Here is a 19637-nt window from a genome sequence, read left to right as displayed (position 1 = left end):
GCGTGGGTCAGTACCGGTAGGTTAGGTCTGTCAATCTGTAGGTACCGGTACCGGTACCATGGGTGAATTAACACGTACCACTACTTTTTGGCAATACTTTCCATCTCATATAATGTACGTTTTAAACCTTATCCAAGGTTTTGTTTACTCTCCTGATTTCATAATCAGTTTTTATTTATTTGTTTTTATCAACCGTTTTATCGCCTTTCTGCTGATTACTGGATTATGGAGTCTAAATAAACTTATCTTATCTTATAGCAAATGCTAAAATAGGATCAGCTACCCGTAATACAGTATTGGATTAAGCTGGCTTCTAGTTCAAAAATCCAATACTGCAAAAGCATTTCTGTAATATCTATTAACCATGATTTTTTTAACATAGTCTACAGTAGGTCTGTAGGTGTTGTAACAAACAAGCTATGGTATTTATGGATCTGTAATCCTATGTCTGTCTGCCTGTTGAAGGTTTTTGGCTGTTGTTGTATCCATTTTTGCATTTAGTACATTGAACTCACATTTCAGCATTTTTAATCTCATGTCACAGTGTCATGCATGTTCCACTCACAACTATCTACGGTACGGTACCTATGCTCAAACTTTCATAAACAAGTCAAACTTTCAAATATTAACCTGTTTTTTTAACAGTATTTTATATGAAGCTTTATCAATAAAGATTCTTATATTATGTAAAAATGAAGCTATTTACTGACTTACCTGAAGTTGTTTGCACATCATGGGATTTATGTCTGACAAGAAAAAAGTGAAGCTTGACTTTGTTCTCAAAAGTTACTCGTCTACCTCAAGATAACTTTAAATTCTTGTAAAGATCTTTAATATTTGCTTGTTTGTGGATTTACCTGGGCAACCGTTTAAAAAAATGGGAGTACTCAAGATAATCTTCTACCTCATTCTCATTTATTCATTTATTGAACCTCTCGGTAAGTTCTTTTCTCTGTTCATGATTTCATGAGATAGCATATTTCTATCTTGTCACATTTCACTTTTGTGTTGTGTTCCTTGTATATACAATACTTATTGACTTCAATTTTATTTTTTATACCGGATAGTTACATGCAGGAAGTGTTATTGATAAATAAGGAAGTGTTTGGAGTGAATCATTTCCTTTATTGATGATTATATAAATTTTAAGGCGCATGTTTACTAAACGCCGTAAGTACTTCTAGTTGGCGCGGCACAAACATTTTTGCATAATATGTTATTCCTAACCCCCACCTGACTACATCATTCCAAAATTAAGTCACTACAACGTCATAGAGCTTGCCAAAGAAATGCTAAGATTGCCCGAAATGGCATCTTCGCCGACAATATAAAACTTGCTTACGCCAGCGATCTCTCTCATATCTGGATCGCTAAGACGAGAAAACGAGAGAAATAGCTTGCTTGATTCTGGGTGATTGTCTGCGCGTTTTAGACAACATTCCATATACTTTGACGGGCCTTATTTTGTCACTGTGACGTAATTTTTGGTTGGCGTAGTCAGGTGGGGGTTAGAAATGACATATGCGAAAATGGTTATGCCACGCCAACTAGAAGTACATGAAGGCGTTTAGTCAATTAGCCCCAATTTTCATTTGAATATCCTCCCATGAAAAACATACATAAAACAAAACAATGAACACACAAAATATTAGGAAAATCAGGAAAACTGACAAAGACTCTAATAAGGTTTAAAACACATTGAAACACATGTGCCAGTTTAACCTATATTATAAGCACAAACATAAAATACGAATGTGTATCGTTCGGACATCTGACTTGTGTAGCATAAACACCCTGCCGATAGTTAGTTACTCAATTCTGCAGCTGCACTCTTGCCCGTGGAGTCGGGAGTTGAGCATGTTTTGTTGATATCAGAGTCTGAGATGGAGTCGTATTTTGAAATTTTCTTGCAGGACAGAGTTGAGCCAGTGTCATAATTGTATGTCTCTGGAGTCAGAAATAAAAATTTTCAATAGTAATAATATTTTCAACAAATTTCAAAACCGCTGAGATGACTAAGAATTTGAAAAAAGAATTGCCAAAAATTTGGTTATCAAAATTAAAGTTTTATCCGAGCTGGAGTCGAAAGTTTTTATCTGCCTGTAGTAGTACCGGTAGTCCGTGCTAAACCAAATTCCTTAAATGTCTCAAGTTTTAAAGTTGGAATACGATGTGTATTTCTCAGGAAGTTAATTTTATTTTAGTAATGCTATGTATGTGAATAAAAACCCTGAATTAGTAATCGCATCGAATGTTCTGTGTAAATTTTGCAATACATTCAAAATTAAACCTTGTTACAAAATAATGCTATATTAAATAATAAATGATCAAGTTTTTTATATCTTTCACATTTCTAAAATCTGTCAATTTTTTTATCGTGTTCTAACTTATTATTTGATATTTTATACAGCTTCCAATGATTTGCCCAAGCTCCTGCTTGGAAATCGTGCAAACATTCAACTCCTCGACGCGGCCAATCCAACTGATGTTGAATTGATAGTAGACGATATTGACTACACAATGTCATGTGATTATATTTACTCAGATAATTTGATATTTTGGATCGATTCAGCAGCTGGACAGGTAACTGGTATTGCCAATATTAGCAGGAATTTTAGGAAAGCTGGACAAACATTATCAATTGTTGAACTAGGCTTATGTTGTTTTTTGCTTTTTTATGGGTTTTGCAGCCCATTGTCTGGTATGTAGCTATTTTGATCATGGGACAAAAATTGAATATCTATAATTCTTATGTATATCCAATGGAATGGAGCTTTTTTAATAGCAGATTCTGGTTTTATTTGTGTGTCATTCTAATTTTGCTTTGTATTATTTGTTCTTATAACACGTAAACACTGTGATGCATTTTACAGGATAAAATACAATCAACTTTCACGAATGTAAGTTTTGAAAATCGGATAAAAAGAAACGTCATTACAACTGGACTTGTACGTCCTGATGGACTTGCTTGTGACTGGATAAGTAAAAAATTATATTGGACAGATGATGAAACCGATCGCATCGAAGTCAATGACATAAATGGCAAGATTCGTAAAGTTTTGGTCTGGGATCAGCTTGATCAACCAAGAGCAATTGCAGTTGACCCAATCAAAGGGTAAGAAACTGACTGTATTTTACTTACTAAAATAAATTTTCATCAATTTCAAATTGTGAAGTTCCATTTTTACGAACTAGGCATTACATATCTGAAATTTAATTTTGTTTTAAAAATGTACTTACATGTCCAGTTTCTTTTTTCATTGCCATCTTAATCTTTAAAGATCACAAAGTTTACCATAATTCTCATTGTTCTCATTTCTCAACTGTTATTGTAAACCATTATTGGTTTTCTTGTCAAAGGTCCTTGTCACCTCTTGAATGTGGCACTCACATAGAAAATTTGTGAAGTTGAGTGTGTGCGTTTATTGATTATATTGGAATTACTTTTCTGTTTTTTCTGAAGGTGTTTCACTCACCCATGGATGATAGTTTTTTATTTGTTTTGTAAATGTGTTCAATTAAAACATCAGTTTGCGTTAGTGGGTAATGATTACCGCAAAAGGAATATGTATTATCTGAATCTATATTTCATTAAGCAAAGGGAGGGTTTTTGTTTACTTTTTCTGAAATTAACAATGAACAAGACATATCATGATTTGTGCAGGCTTCCTATTGGAATATTTGTCACCAATAAAGCTTTACGTCTTTTTGAAATAAATTTATCTTGCGTTTTCTTCTATTATATTTTGTTATATGATAGTTTTGAGTTATAAACATGCTCACCATCTCAATCTCAACTTTGTGTATTTTGTGTTGATTCCACAGATTTGAATCTTATATATTCACTACAATTTCTTGACATTGTGCCGTGTATGTGTTGCACTATCAGGTTATTACTGATATATTCCCATAACAATCTGTTCTGGTAACACGAGAGGTTTTGTTTATAATAAATTCTTGCCTTTATTCTAATATTCAAAATGTATCTTGATATAGCTACCTACCTAGAGTATAAATGATAAATGATGTTTATTTTTAGCTACATGTATTGGACCGATTGGGGGGAGAATCCGAAAATAGAAAGAGCTGGAATGGATGGATCGAACAGAATATCATTGGTAGAAAGAGATGGCATTTATTGGCCAAATGGTCTCACTCTCGATTACGATGAAGACAAAATTTATTGGGTTGATGCCAATTATCATTATATCAACAGGATGAATACTGATGGAACAGGAAGGTTGATATCTCCTTATTAAGTCCTTATTAAAGTACCAGTACTTTTCCAACTTGGTACATGCAAGTGGTTTATCATATCAGTTAATATCTTATCTTAATTAATATCATTGTGAATTTGTTAAATCAAACTTCCTATTCAGCACATTATTATCTTATTCTTTACTTTCTTAGTTGGTGCATCAACGAATGTACTACTGAAAAATATGGAAATACAGCTTGCAGTATTAATTAATTATGAATTAACTATTATGGTGCTAAGCAAAGATGTTTAAAACCCCAATGCTTGCCATTCAATGGCCAACTTATCCTTGATTGGTAGTATCCAAATAAGACTGTTCCCTATTGTTCATTCAAGCTTAGGCGGCATTTACCCATTGTCAATTATTTCTTATTAAATTTCGTTGGATGCGTGAAGATGAGACTACTGTAAATATCAGTTTCAGAATAATTTGGATGGAGTAAAAGCCTTTTCGCATTTAATATGATTTATTCAAGCTTTATCACGTCTCGGTAATTCAGTTACTTATGTTCAACAATATTTTCTTTTTCATTCTATATTTCTATATATTAATTCATATTTATTGCCCAAGACATTAGCTGATATTGTATCCCTGAATCTGTATTTTGATTTTTGATCATAACAATGTATGTATTATTATGCATGTATTGGAATATTTTATTTTACACTACATTTATGGTGCTTTATAATGATCACCTATATTTTGAAAAAATATATTTTGTCCATCAATGTTTAAAAATAGAAATTCAATTCACAAATACAAAAATATTTCATTCATTTTTTCAACATCTTTAAATTGCAGGGAAGTCGTGGTCAGTAATGGACCAACCAATAGTGGTTCCAATTCTGGCAATTATGACAGTGATGTCGACATCTTAGTTGGTTCACTGCAACACCCATTTGCAATCACACTTTCCGGAGATCGAATTTACTGGACGGATTGGAGCACTCCTCTCTCTATTCATTCTGCTGTTAAAAACGGGAGTGGTCAGACGACTGTCTTGCAAGACAATATCAGCCCTTTGAATGATATTCATTCTTATGGACCCCATCGACAGAAACAAGGTATGATATTGATAAACTTATTTTCATCAGATAAGGCATCTAAAGATGTATTTATTAATAGTCCATGCTTGATCTGTTATGGAAATTTTAAATTAATAACCTCTGTGGTTGGGGAATATTTTTGTATTGCTATTTAATTATGTGGGTGAAATGAAAGTGTGTCAGTGACAGAGAGCTTATAATTTGTGTTGAGGATTGGTTAGGTGAAGGGTAACTGCTGAATAGTACAGTATTAATCTACAGTCAGTTAATTACCGGTTTTTCAGACTTGATTTGAATCATGCAGCTATCTCTAAGGCGTTTTTATTCAGAGTTCTTTTTCAGAAAACTCTTGTTTTAATCGTATCTTAAATATGAAATATATTAGAATTATACTTAAGCATAGAAAAAACAACTTTTTTAAATGGCTCCCATCTTTCAAGTGGGGTTAAGTTCAAGTTTAAACAGGTGGATATCAGATTTGTATGTTCGTGCATTTGCTCCCTTAACAGTGAATGACATTGTCGGTTCGGGGTCATCAAATTTCAATGCCAAGGTCAACAGGATGGGAATTGTGTGGAAAAGAGTTCACATTCCATTTAATGCCGTGATTTCGGTTTTTTCCATTTATTCAAAGTCAACCAAATGTGATTCAATTTAAAAATAAATCAATGTCATGCTTTGGCATACTTGATTTGAGTTGCATATTTTCACAATTTTTCTATTTTATGCTGCAAGTTGAAACAAGTTGGAGCTTGTTCTGATTATTTGTATCGTTAGATAATGTATTTTGTATCTATTTTTTCTTCAAATTGGTTGCTTTTAATTTTGTCAGCACTAGAAATTAATTGTCTCTGCTATAAGTGAAGCTCCATATACATCTGATTTCTCCTGTATGTTAGTTGTTGCCCTTGAATGTATCATCCATCCATTGCAGCTTCGAAATAATTTCCTACATTTTTATAATCCTTACAATTACAAGACACTTTCCACTTTCACAATTTTAGAAAGACATTGTTGGGTTATAGTCTCCAATGACTCTCCATCATTGACATGCCTTAGTCCAAGTTTTGTGAAAGGTAATGTAATGCTGGTCTTCTGATCAAATGACTTTGTCAGCCATACTTTTTCCATCAAATGTATGAAATTTCTGGGTGATGTAATCAAATATACTGTACTTGAATTTAATCCATTGATGCCCTGCTATTTGCTGACTGATAGCATATTACATATCACCGATAACCTTCTATTGAAGTTTTTATTGGGTGTAGAAAAAGGATTTTTTATTTGACAGTGTTGCTAAGAAAAAAACGAACAAATTTTTTTCAATAATTACACTAAAATAATTGAACAATTTACAAACTGATTTTCCTATTTTTGTTAGCTGGTCGCCTGCATGCTTTTGATTTTCGATCAGGGGAGCAAATAAAAACTCATCTTGACAAGGTTTTTATCCTTAACAAGCATGAACTTTCAATTTCGAAATGTTCTGCATCTTTGTATCATGCTACATCAATTTTCTCTGGTCGTTTTCCAACATGACCGCATGTCAGACATGGCTCTGGGTTTTTGATCAATTTCAGTTCGTGTAATGTGTGTGGTCCTATAGCCTGGTATCTTAATTTGACATTGGTGGCATATGCTGTGTGCTGCCAATATGCTAGATTTATTATAGTCTCCCGGCCTCGTTCACTTGAAACAGAATTAACAACAATTGTTGGCTTGGTATAACTGTCACATATCTATCGAATACCCGTAAATCATTTTTATTGAAAAATATTTCTGGTTAAGTTCAGAAGTTTCATTTTGTAACCAAGTTAGTTGACACAATTTACCATGATTTTGTTATCTATTTAACGTTTTTTTCAACAAATGCAATGACAAAATTATGCCAAATCGTTTATTTTTGATAACGACCAGCTGCCAAGATAAGTTGGTCAAAATATTTTGAAACTTGCGGTTTTTCAAGGTCGATTTAATTGCCCACAGCCTAAGTAAACGCTTTGCATCTGTCGATCATATTACAAACAGAAGACAAGAAGCGCATTCTTGAACTTATTATTTATGTTAACTCACCACACGCACAACACAATAGATTTTTTCCATGAGATTAACTCTTGTTAATTATAATGTGGTTGTTTATACTGATTACAAACGCACTGACACATTCGAGATGACATCATCTTGAAAGAATTTGTCATACGAAAAAGACGTTTTTTGTTTTCAACTGGAATATTTGATTATCAGAAAAACTATACCCATTTTCAGCGGAATACCTTTAATGTTATTGTCCATCATTTAACCTCAATCATTGTTTTGGTACTGAAATATTTGAACGAGAAATGAAATTTTCTTGGTGAAGAGAGTTGTAGTTATGACGCAGGCTGAATCGTTGAGATACAAGTTTTAATTTTTCTCATGATTACCTTCACAACCGAGTCCCTGGACAGCTACGCGTCTTCGTAAGCGCCTGTGAAGAAGACAATTTATTTACAGCTGTTTTAATGGCTCGTTTTCAAGTGTAGTGGTATCTTGCATGGTCTATTTCCTGGTGACGTCAGTTGGTTTGATTGTCGCATAGCCTTGATATATTTTGTTGAAAAACCTTTAGACGCAACTGACTAGACTAACTGTTGAGACGTTAGACAGAGATCTCTTATACTGTAACTGTAAATTCAATACAAAAATGTTGGCATATTTACCGTCGTCTATCCAGCGTCTGAACTACTTTGCCAGAAATTGTGAACCAACATTGACCATGTATAGTAACATGTACTGATTTGAACATGACGTAGATTTCAACTTGTTTTTTATCCTCATATTTGAAGCCCACAAAGTAGCTTTCATTGTGCAGTTTTCTTTTTGTGACCAATTAAATCAGACCTCGCCATGATTACATGCCTAGAAAATTGATTGTCGCGATTTTCAGGTTTAATTAATTGGCGATTTCTACCTATGCCGCCGATTTCTCACATCTTTACTTGTAATATACCTATTTTTATTTCCGTTTATGGTTTGGTATGTTTCTTCTTTGGCTTCTGTTATATGTGTGAATTCATTAGAAATAGATAAATCACGAATCTGATGTAATTTGAATTGAAAATAATTTGACAAATGACAAATCGTTATTCAATTATAGTAAAATAATGTTTACCATTGCAGTTTTGATGTTATTTATCAACAAATCTAATTTATGACTAATTATGATACTGCAAGTGCAACGCTTCTAACGTTGAAAGACGTGTTTCTTACATTCCTATCTCACTTGCGATCCTATTTTTTGACAATCGGTCTCGAATTCCTTTCTCGTGTAATTTTCTCTCAAGGTGCAATTTGGTTTAGTACCATAAACATGTAATTGAGGCAACGTTTAGATGAGTTCATCATACTTTCTTAGAGATCAGCCATCTCGGTTCAAATTTGATATTGCCGACATGATCAACATCTGACCACCCTGGATGTTTATCAGATATACTTGACATATGTCAATTGTCAACCGATATCAAAGAACTATTTATTGGTTTTGGGTTTTATAGAACCTAAAAACGGAATATCGAAAACATTTCATAAAATTATTGATTAAAAAGATAAACTTGGTGCAAAATTGTGCGGGGACAATGACTTAAATAACTTGTAGAAGTTTTAATATGTAGGATTGTCTGGATTGTCTGCTTCTCCAAAACTTTATAAGTGAATTACATGTATTCTGCATTTTAAAAATTGAGTTTTTTAACTCTTTATGAATACAATTTTAAAATATTTGAATTAATTAATATCCAGCATATTCAAGAATTGGTATTGCGAAATAGGCGATAACATTTTCGTCGCCATATTTGCCTTCGTCGTCGCTGTTCGTCAGCGATAATTTAAAACTAATTCTTGTATTAAATGTAGACCTGATTTCATACAAAGGCTTCACTGTTTCCCAATGTACCTCTGCAATGAATCACTCTAATCATACTCTCTCTGATCTGTTTGTTACCTGCCGCCGAATGGTGGTGAGGTATATTTGGCCCATGCCAGCATGAGACTGATTGATATTTATTTTTATCCCTCAGGTTAATGAATGTTTTGTAAAACACAGCTAGTTTCTACTTATCGATAATGTCACAAGTTCCTGTCCCTGAAACCCCTTTTTGGACTGCCTGTAATAGGCTTGCACGTAATTTACGGATTTACGGAATTACGTAATTATTTGGAGTTACGGAAGGGAAGTTACGAATTACGTAAAGTCGTAATTACTGCATTGAAACGAGCTTTCTTCAAAGCAGTCAATTTCGTTGATTGCGAAAAATGGAAGCTCAACAAGTAGAAGAGAGTTCCGGTATTCGCAGCCGTTTTTCTCTCTCTTGTTACGTAGGTGAAGGAAGGCATGACGCGTTGCCATTTACTAACCTATTATCAACTTCTCTCGCTTCTTATCTAGCATGACCATGGCCAATGTACATAATAACCGTAGATAGAGGGAAGAATTGTGTTGAACCGATGGACGCTAGCACGCCCGGTTTCAACTTCTTCGGGTGAAATGACTAAGGAACACAGGAGATCAATCTTTCAAACATGGTCTATCAAACATTTGTATTCATTTTACTTTTATTTATTATTTACTTGTTCCAGTTTTCCGATACTTGTGGTATATAATATATATGTTCCGTTTCTATTTTATAGTCACGCGTTTAAATAGTGGGAGTTCCCCACCAAGTGTGGATTAGCAATGCTTAACCATTCGTTATTGTTAATATCAACAATTAATATATGAACATGGAATATCATACTGTTTTTGGCTGTTTTATTTCAGACTTGGGGTATAAACAGGAAAATATCCATAACCTTTCAACACGACGATCTTGTGAAATTTAACGAAGAGCTTTCGCGACGAATTGGAACCAAATAAGCGAAAAGAGCGATTGATCACTCGCACCAATACCTCGCCGTGATAATTAATGTCGCGCTTATCAAATAGCAATATGACGACAAAAGAGAGATTGCGTAATGAACCAACGCAACTTCGTCTCCTCGGCATCGGTAAAGCGATTGAGACGGCAGAAAAACAGCAAAACGACGGATTCCTCGCGGACCGCTAAAAATTTAACTGCTATCATATATAATCAAATATGAGCCAGTGTGTTTATTCTGTGCGAGATCCATTTTCTATTACAAAATCTTATGTTTTCTGTTAACGGTTTTATCGTTATATATCAGTCCGGACTTGGCCCTGCTCATGATGTTTTTCACAATTCCTCTCAATATTTCGGCCGTATATGATTAACTGTCTTACCAAATGCGGCAACTTATTTTGATTTATCGTCGACTTGAATACCACCGGCACTCGACCAAACTTGTGTCAATCTTGGCCGATAGGATCGCCGACTTGAGTTAGCAAATAAATGTCGTGAGTGTAAAATAAATGTCACAAAATGCATTTTTTTGCGATATAACTTTGTATTTTCGGAGAAGGCATATCATATAAGTTCCATATTTAAATTATACTCAAATAAATAATATTTGATCTAAATTTATCGCAAATAATGTTATAAACATTCAGTCCGCGAAATGATTAAATGTAAAATGAAGCATGGTAATCGGAATATCGTCAATAAGTCGACATCAATAATTATTATTATAAAATGCTAACAAGGCAGTAATGTCGGATAATGCAGAAGACGCTGCAAAAACAAGTCTTCGTCGCGAGGAAATCGCAAGTATAATCAAACGAGAGAATACGCTCGTCGTTAGTTAATAAATTAGAAACCCGTAATTTTTATTCAGCACTAAGGTGGTTTTAAAAAACTATCGTTTCCATAAATATCCGTATACCAGTGTCGGTATTGATAAAATTGATCGCATAAAAATGGGACGGTTAATTTGCGAAGGTGATAAATGAAAACCAAAGCCAACACAAAATATAAAAATCAGAATAAAATTAATTTGAATTCACCCCTTGATATTTGTCTTTAACATCTGCCGACGGCGTGTAGTACTGCCAAGAATATGAAAACCCAACTTCAATGTCCCATTCGGAAAAGAAGTGGATTTAATTGGTTGTTATGATAGGTTTAAATGCGTGGAAAAATATCGCAATTACGGGGTCATTACGTAATTGATTTTGCCGTAATTACGGAATTGATTTTTGTCAATTACGTGCAAGCCTAGCCTGTAAATAAGATCAGTGTTTTGATGACTTATTTTATAGACTAACTCGATTTTAGCAGTTGGCTGGATTTCAGCTCTACCAAAGTTTCCCGTGTTCGCCATTTTGTCAATTTATTTGCGAATAATTGATTTGTGATATTTTAGCAATTGATTGTGCTTTATATGTGATTCATTTTCAACTTGACATAATAAATAAATCAGGATTTTGTTCCTAAAATGTAAGTTTTACCAATATAAGTTCAATGTTATATCACATTGATTTTGTTCGTTCATTTAAAAGCAGAATATTTAAATCATTCCATGTAATTTCGATGAAATTAATTTCAGCTATCACTGTTGTCCAAATGACATCGTCGTACCAGTAGTTATTTATAAATACTAATTTTGTTTTTCGTCACCCAAGTGTGCGTTTTCACCTCTGTTTATTTTTATTCATTTTGTGTTAGGGGTCCGATAGATATCCGGTCTTTGAAGCGCGGGTGCGTGATTAATGCCCATGAAAGCTTGCTAAAGATTTTTATCGCCGAATCCTATCAAGCGTAAATTCATTGCTGGGTAATTAAATTAACATATTATTTGGTTGATTAGGCAATAAAATTTGGCTCGCATTGCTCGCTCTCGGATGTTGAAAACTGTGAGCAAACTTGTTTAACAATCTTGTGATTCATAATCTCGTATTTGTCTGAGCATAAATGCTCGATTGCAAACAATATGTGGTCATGTAGGATTCGAATACATGGTTTGGTGCTTGTTAAACTCTCAAAAGATGTTGTATTCATTTATTTGGGTTAGGTGATTTATCCGTTTATAGGCTTCCCGAATTTACATTCCATCACAAACTCGTAAAAGTACAAATAATGTATGTTTTATAGTTCCAGCGACGAAAGCTTCTTTGTTTCGATTTTATGTGCCGTAATTGACAATCTCTGCTTAAAAATAGACGATTTTATGTTAATGAGCACTCCTTTTGTATATTTAAACAGCATCCATTTTGTCCGCATCAGGTTAGAAATCTAACGACACATTTACGTCGTCTCTCTGATGTGGTGTTTTTCTAAATACCGCCAGTCAATTGTTATCGTAAAAAAAACACGCCAACTCCATTAATGATATTTCCTATCATGCCGCCATGGGAATCCGATAGCTTATCAAACAGCTAATGAGTGTATTTGATGGATCGCATTTCATGTGAGTCTGACATAGATCCTTTCAAGTATTACCGTCTGATATTGATATTGTGCAGATTCCAGTTATATAACTTCCAAATTCACTTATAATTTTTGCATTTTCTGATTATAGAGTATATTTGAATACAATTGCCACTATTTCACTCAACTAAAATTAATTGAATCATATGCTCTTATTCATATATATAATGTCGTGAATTTTCTTTGCTGATATATTTATCTGCTAGCCACCAATTTGCAAATCGCATTTTGTTTCCTCGTGAAATTTGATATAATATTTTTTGTAAAATTTACGAACTTTTTAGTCTATATGAGTTCAAATCATGAGTATGTTGACTATATTTGTGCTTAGTAGCCACAATTTCAGCACCATTGATTTTTATTGAACAACGGTATTTACTGTCAAAACATATTCAACATAAAAATCATTGTTTGTCGGAATGTTTACAGTATCATTGATCGGGGACTGAATTTGTTGACATAATTCCGAAATTTCCGCCGTTTTACAAATTAAAATCACTGGTACGTTTTGGTTGCGCTATTTGAATTACTTGTGAAATGCGGTCAAATTCTGGACTTAACTCGTTGCAAACAAAAATGAAACGATTGGCACTGGTAAAAGTTATGGATCACAAGGGGATACTATGCCCAGCACCCACCTGGGCGTAATTAATTGTGTATACAATGACGAACCGCGAACTTGGACTTTCAAAAACACGAGCTTCTTACATATCGCTACCGGTCGAAACCTATGTGTATAGTTTGTGCATATGTGTTTGTGTTATTGCATTGATATAATAGATCGAAGGGAATGCTTCCAATAATAGTATGTCATAAAAGATTAGCGAGAACGTGTTTTCATTTCACCTTCTCCACCATATTTAAACCCTGGCTTTGGCTCAACAACACAGTTGTATTTGTAATTTTAAACAATATCTAAATGAATAATATTTAAGAATTCGACCGAGATCTATTCTATGCCGATGGGTGTCTCATTACTTGAAATCACATGTAATTAATTGCGACTTAGGCACCATCCATAGCACATACCGGTAATTGTATTTTATTTAACCTTTTTATTTTTGTGTTTCCGTGTTTCCAAGGATCTGCGATTTGAGTTTCGAATAGTTTAAGAGTTTAGATTATTACCGCGTTCGTGTCTTGAAGCAATACATGTCGTGCTTAATACTACGTTTTTGCTTCTTGACTTCCACCGTCTTGGGTTTGCCAAGATTTGTGTAACCATGGGCTGTAGAAGTTCCCACTTCTCAGAGGATTTTCTATGTTTTGAAATTGTTACCTCTACCAGTACTTTATATCAATTTTTAGCAATGCGCTTGCGTTCTTGCTTTCGACAAATTTGTATGAAAAATCAAAAAGATTTAACCCGGAAAGCCGAAAATCTCGCGCTTTTAACCTTTTCGTTCTAAATGTTTTATGCTTTTGTTTGTTTGGATTTCGCCGGAATGCCAAACCCCGGGGTTAAACCTTAGGTCAAAAACACAACTTGGTTGGCGGCTTTATAAAGTAGACATCCGCATTTTCTTTGTTTATGATGACAGACGTGCTTGATGTTTTCATACTTACTCTTGTCTCTCTTGTGGGAATCCTATTCTCCGTCATATATTTGATTGGTTTTAAGGACAACCAATACAGAAATGAACTTCATTCATTGAATCTAGGGATTTGTCTGTATATTTGACATATCAACCAGATAATGTGGCATCTAGGACGTTTCAGGTATACTGTTCTACAAATGATCACTCGATTTTTGAAAAAGTAATATGTAATCCCAAGTTCTGTCATCTAAATCTGGCGTGTAAAATTATATAGTTTAAAAACTTTTCTCATTGCTAGAATACTTATTTATAAAAAAAAATGAACTGCTTTAAATGCGTTTTTCATCAATTTCGTATCATACATTATTATAGTCACAGAACGTTTAATTTGGTGATCAGCGTACCCTTATCTAAGTAGGTTGCGAAACAGTCACTAACTCTGTCAATTATTTTTAATCTTTGTCCTAACGATAAAGATAAGTCTATCAAGTGCTGCTATGCATGATTACGACAAGGCAGCCCATGATCAAGTAACTTCATCCGAGTCCCATATCTGGTTTTGTGTGAAATTTCAATGAATTCCTTCTCGTGAGCGACCTCCGTTCGTTTGTTTGTTTTGGACCACATTTACGCTCTATTACCCGCGAGCTATACTCCCCGTTCGATTTTGTTTATTATTTTAGTTATCCTGGCGAATTTTATTGCTCGTGTTCGCGTCATAATGTCAAGCGTAAATGATATGTCGATCATTTATTTCAGATTTGATAAAAGAAAAATGGAAAACGTTAATTTTCTTTTTTCTTAGTAAATAAATAACTGTCCTCAGTGGGGTAAGGTAATAACACCTTAATAAAATATAGATTTTTTTAAAATTGTTATAACTCTTTCCCCTTTAGGCTATTGTCCGTACGCATCTTTACGAATTTCTACTTTCCACAAATAAGATTTATTAATGTCTATAATGATCACTATTTTCGAAGTCAATCGTTGGGAAATTATATAATAATTTTCAAGAGAGGCCGAAACAAAACAAAACAAGTGGAAATTCCACCCGATGAAAACAATGCGTGGAAATGAACCTCGTCCGAGGTGTTGAAGGATGCTTTCCATCATTTATGTTATTCCTTATTTTTCACGGATATATTTTGAGAAAAAATTATTATGCCTTTCTGCCTAATGCTTTGGCTCCACTTGAGGTAGTTTTAACTGCTTACCCAAAAGTTCATGCTTATTTTTCCATTGTTTTTTTGCAGTAGTACTTACCAAGGAGAAAATATAAATATGATATTTCTTCAAAATCTGTCAACGAATACTAAATTTTTAATTTCCCTTCACTCATCATTATCAACCAACGTTTTGCGAGGATGAAATATTTGTTTCATAACTAGGAATGTGTCTCTTTTTAAGTTTCTTTGTGTAAATGCTTTTGTACACGAAATGTATTTGGTTTAGTTTTCAAAATTTACAGCAAGAATATAACCATATTGTAATTTGTTAATAACTGAACGAGCCTTCATTTAGTTTCATTTCTACAAGTACTTTGTCTCTGGTCTTGTTTACAGTTTCGTCATTATTCTCAATTATGAGTCAAATCACAAATTCATGATTGGTACAAATATGCGAGCGTTATTGAAACTTGGATTGTTTATTATTTAATATTAAACTATTCGTATAGTGGTGTTCCTAGTTTCAATTTTTTTCTTTCCAGTTGCTTCTCCGATCTCCAGTATTAACCATGAATGACAAATGATCCAAAAATAGTGGAACTCCGCTCTGTCACCATGCGGTTGTTTCTTCATTTCAGAGATGAACCGCGAGCTAGCGGTATTACCCTGCCTTTCACGTTCATTTTAGTACAATTGATCATTCAGATCACCCTACATGCGCTTGCCATAACTAACTCCAAAAAGTGAATGTCCATATCCTAATATGGGATATTTTTAAAGTGATAATCTATTTTATTCATTTTTGATTATTCTTGATATGTAAAAAATTGAAAATATTGCGAAGAAATATGTAGTTTTAAATCCGTACAATCCACATGTCTTATAGCTCTATTAGTTTTCGCGATAAAGTTTAGAAAAAGTGCGAAAGTTCTCAAATATTTTATCACAACTTATCCACGGTGGAATATAGGCATGATTGGGCTTTTTATAATGATGAAGAAAGAATAATTATATTTTAGTATTTTCATTAATTTGGCTTCTCGCTAGAAAATTTCAACATCAACAAAAACAATGCCTTTCTCGTCTCATCATAGTTTGATGAGCAATATTCACTTTGTGCCATAGAGTGCGCCCGGAAAGTTTCATGATATAATTAAAAAAGCAGGATAAAGACGTTCTTCCATAGATATTTCGTTGTATATAAAGCTCGCAAAGGCAACGTATTTATGTATTATTGCTCTGACCTTGATCAAGAGCAAAAATAGGAAAAGTTTTGCGCAAGAAGAAAGGGATTGCTTGTCAGAGGTTCTACACTACATTAAAACGATTGGTGCACGTATGCACACCGCTCTGTTGTTTTGTATTAAATATTGATGCTCTTTCAATAACGAACCTAAAGTGTTTCGGGTTTTATCAGAAAACGAATAAACGAAACGCCGCAACAGATAGAATTTTGGAAAATGTAGAAATTATCGCTGTGCCGCGGCACAAAAAAGATTGGAGGGCATTGGTGTAAGGCCACAAGTCAATCGTCTTTTGTCTGCGTTTTACCCATTAATATTTCTCGTTCTTTTAATCATTACGTCGCTCAGTTTCATTTGGTAGGGTTGCAAATTAACGATTTCTTTTTGTATTTTACAATACTCCACGGATAAACCAGATCTGAAAACTTCCTTTGATAACTTAGGGAATTACTTGGCCGAACATAATTTCCACTTCAGTAACCAATTTTCGGTAAAACTAATATTCAAGGCCAAAATTACTATAATGTTTTCGCGGTGGATTTGATACCATTAGAAATCCGATATCCCTGATAGAGTCACATATTTTCCATGACCCGTGGACACAAACTCCTAAATTTAGAGTTCAAATGTCTCGCAATGAATTTCATATCGATCGTAAAGGGTTAATTTTGGTTCAAAATTGCGTTGAAAATTAGGCGAACATTACATTTGCTCTTTGTATCGAATTATGGTACCATCGCATTCAGTTTGTTTTGCTTGTATCATTACAACGGGCATTAAAAAATTTTAGGCCCCCCAAATTGAGATAGGAGATCGCCTAATTGCTTGTGCGTGTCGAATTTCACCCATCCAAAAATGGCCGTCGGCAACAACGATACGACAAATTGACAGAATAATAACTGATTCTGAAAAGTTTTTCGCATGTTGTGGTCAAAAAGTAAAAGCGTTTTCACATTTTCATACGTAAGGGAAAAGAAGTCTTATAATAGCAGTCTACTCGTTCTAGATGTGTCATTTTAAGAATCAAGTTGTTAGTTTTGAGTATGAAATATTAATACAGTAATTTCAGTTTTTAGTAAGACAGAAATAGTAGGAGAAATAAAACATAGCACTGATAAGGGATTTGTAGAAGATTCGAATGATTTAATTTCCAGCATAAAATCCTTGCTGATATAACAACGTTTATTCCTTGCATTCAGGCTTATTTTTTTACTTACTCGCGAAACTATTTTTCTTTATTCTATAAAGTAGGTCTGTTTTTTGTGAAAGTTCCTGTCTTACTAGTTAGCAAATAAAATCAGCGTTGACTGACGTGAAAGTAGAGACTGTTTAAATACAACTCTCTTCCGCGCCATTAAGATTAGCTCTAGTAACATAAAATACGAGCATGGGTTCTTGTGTTCTTCTTTTTAATCAATTTTTTTGTGAAGTTGTATTTTTCGATCGTCGCTAGTTATGGCATACTACTAAATTCTTATGCGCCGTGCTGAATCTTTCATAATCTTTTTTTTAATTATTATATTGTTATTTAACGTTGTCTTTTGGTCGTAATATTATTATGGTTACTAAAACATGGATTTGGTGTTGACTGTCAAGCTCCCGGAATACTCAAAACAATGATGAAAGACTCCTTTGTTTTCAAGCATTGAAAAATGTATTTCTAACCGCTTTTCATTTGACCTCTTTTGTTTTGGATATTACAACCACATTTTGGTGGAATGCGGACATTATGCATATCATCATTGGCCGTATGTAAAAGTCTTTTCCGGTCATGCTTGACAGTTTGTGAAACAATCAATCACATGATAGAACGTTAATTCTTGTGGGGCCCAACAGATAACATTACCCAGTCGGTAACCCGATACCATCTTCAATCCCTAAAGAGAGTACCCCGGCCCCTTCTATAGTTTAGTTGGAATTGTTTTAAACTCTATACTTCAAACCACGGTACCTAAGTTGGCATTCCCGTGAAAGTGCTAATAGGTATTTTCAAGCACTTAATGGTGTTCCTATTTAAATCATCGCTAAACACACATGTGGTTTACATAGCGCATTTGGAAGAAATCGATAGGGAGCACTTCGATAGTTAGACTTTTTTCCACGCTATTTTACACAAATGAACTTTTTTGTCCCCGAAAAAGATTACTCAACTTCAAATTTGGAATCAACTCGAACGTAATGTAATTCTACACTCTTGGCAATAGATTTCAAAAGCAGTTCTATGCTTTTAAACTATGTTGTACCGCGTGTAGTGTTTTCCACTTTTGAGACCGCAAGAATATGAGATTTCAACATTTGACAAGTTATTACGCTCGTGAGATTTAAAGTTGAATTGTTAGTAATATGTTCCAATATATAGTCACAGAGTTGAGAAAATGTAACGTAAGAATTGAACAGACAGGTGAATAATATCAAGAATTATGAAGGGACAAATTTTTTAGCTCACGGTCAGTCAACTAGTCGAAATATACGTTGATTCATGTATATCTTTATATTAAGTCATACGTGGTTGTCAAGGAAAAATTTATTGCAGAAAAACATGGCAAACAAGCTCGACTTAACGACATTTATATCAAAGTACTTTTGTATAGAAATAGTCGGTGTTTCGCAATCTCATTTAAATATATGAAATTGGAAATATTCTGGCTATAAGCAGGAATGCTGATATTTATAGAAATTGAATTTTCTTAACATTTAAAATATAAAAATTCCTTCGCTTGGCCATGACCGCAGCGCAAATGGAATTCAGACCGGTTTTACTTTTATACTCCGTACCCCGTATTTACGTCACGACTCTAAATTTTAGCATTAAAATAGCGAATTTTCGTATCAGTGAAAATCCACATAATGCGGATACGTGGGCGGAATTCCATGTAGGTTCGATTTCTTTCCCCAGAAAGTTTTTGTGCTGAAAGTTAAGGGCACTTTGAATTATTGAATTAAATGCTTCTACCGAAGCATAAACCGAATGGAAAATCTGTAATTGTATGGATTATACACACTCGGTCGCAATGATAAATTCATAC

General features: G+C 33.9%; 1 protein-coding gene across 2 annotated transcripts in view; it reads left to right on the top strand.

Moving 5' to 3' along the window:
* The first annotated feature begins 634 nt into the window (after positions 1-634).
* Positions 635-19637, top strand: part of LOC120330268 (low-density lipoprotein receptor-related protein 6-like) — a 40518-nt gene continuing 21515 nt past the window's right edge. For both annotated transcript variants that reach the window (XM_039397149.2, XM_039397148.2), the window contains exons 1-5: positions 635-938; positions 2411-2583; positions 2874-3115; positions 4040-4240; positions 5061-5323. In XM_039397149.2, coding sequence (XP_039253083.2) covers positions 878-938; positions 2411-2583; positions 2874-3115; positions 4040-4240; positions 5061-5323 — 940 coding nt within the window. In that variant the 5' untranslated portion in view covers positions 635-877. The remainder of the gene's footprint in view (positions 939-2410; positions 2584-2873; positions 3116-4039; positions 4241-5060; positions 5324-19637) is intronic.

The sequence above is a fragment of the Styela clava genome, chromosome 12 (genome assembly GCF_964204865.1).
Source record: "Styela clava chromosome 12, kaStyClav1.hap1.2, whole genome shotgun sequence".
Lineage (NCBI taxonomy): Eukaryota > Metazoa > Chordata > Ascidiacea > Stolidobranchia > Styelidae > Styela > Styela clava.
The sequence above is the reverse complement of the archived record's forward strand: the minus strand, read 5'-3'. Positions and strand labels throughout refer to the sequence as shown.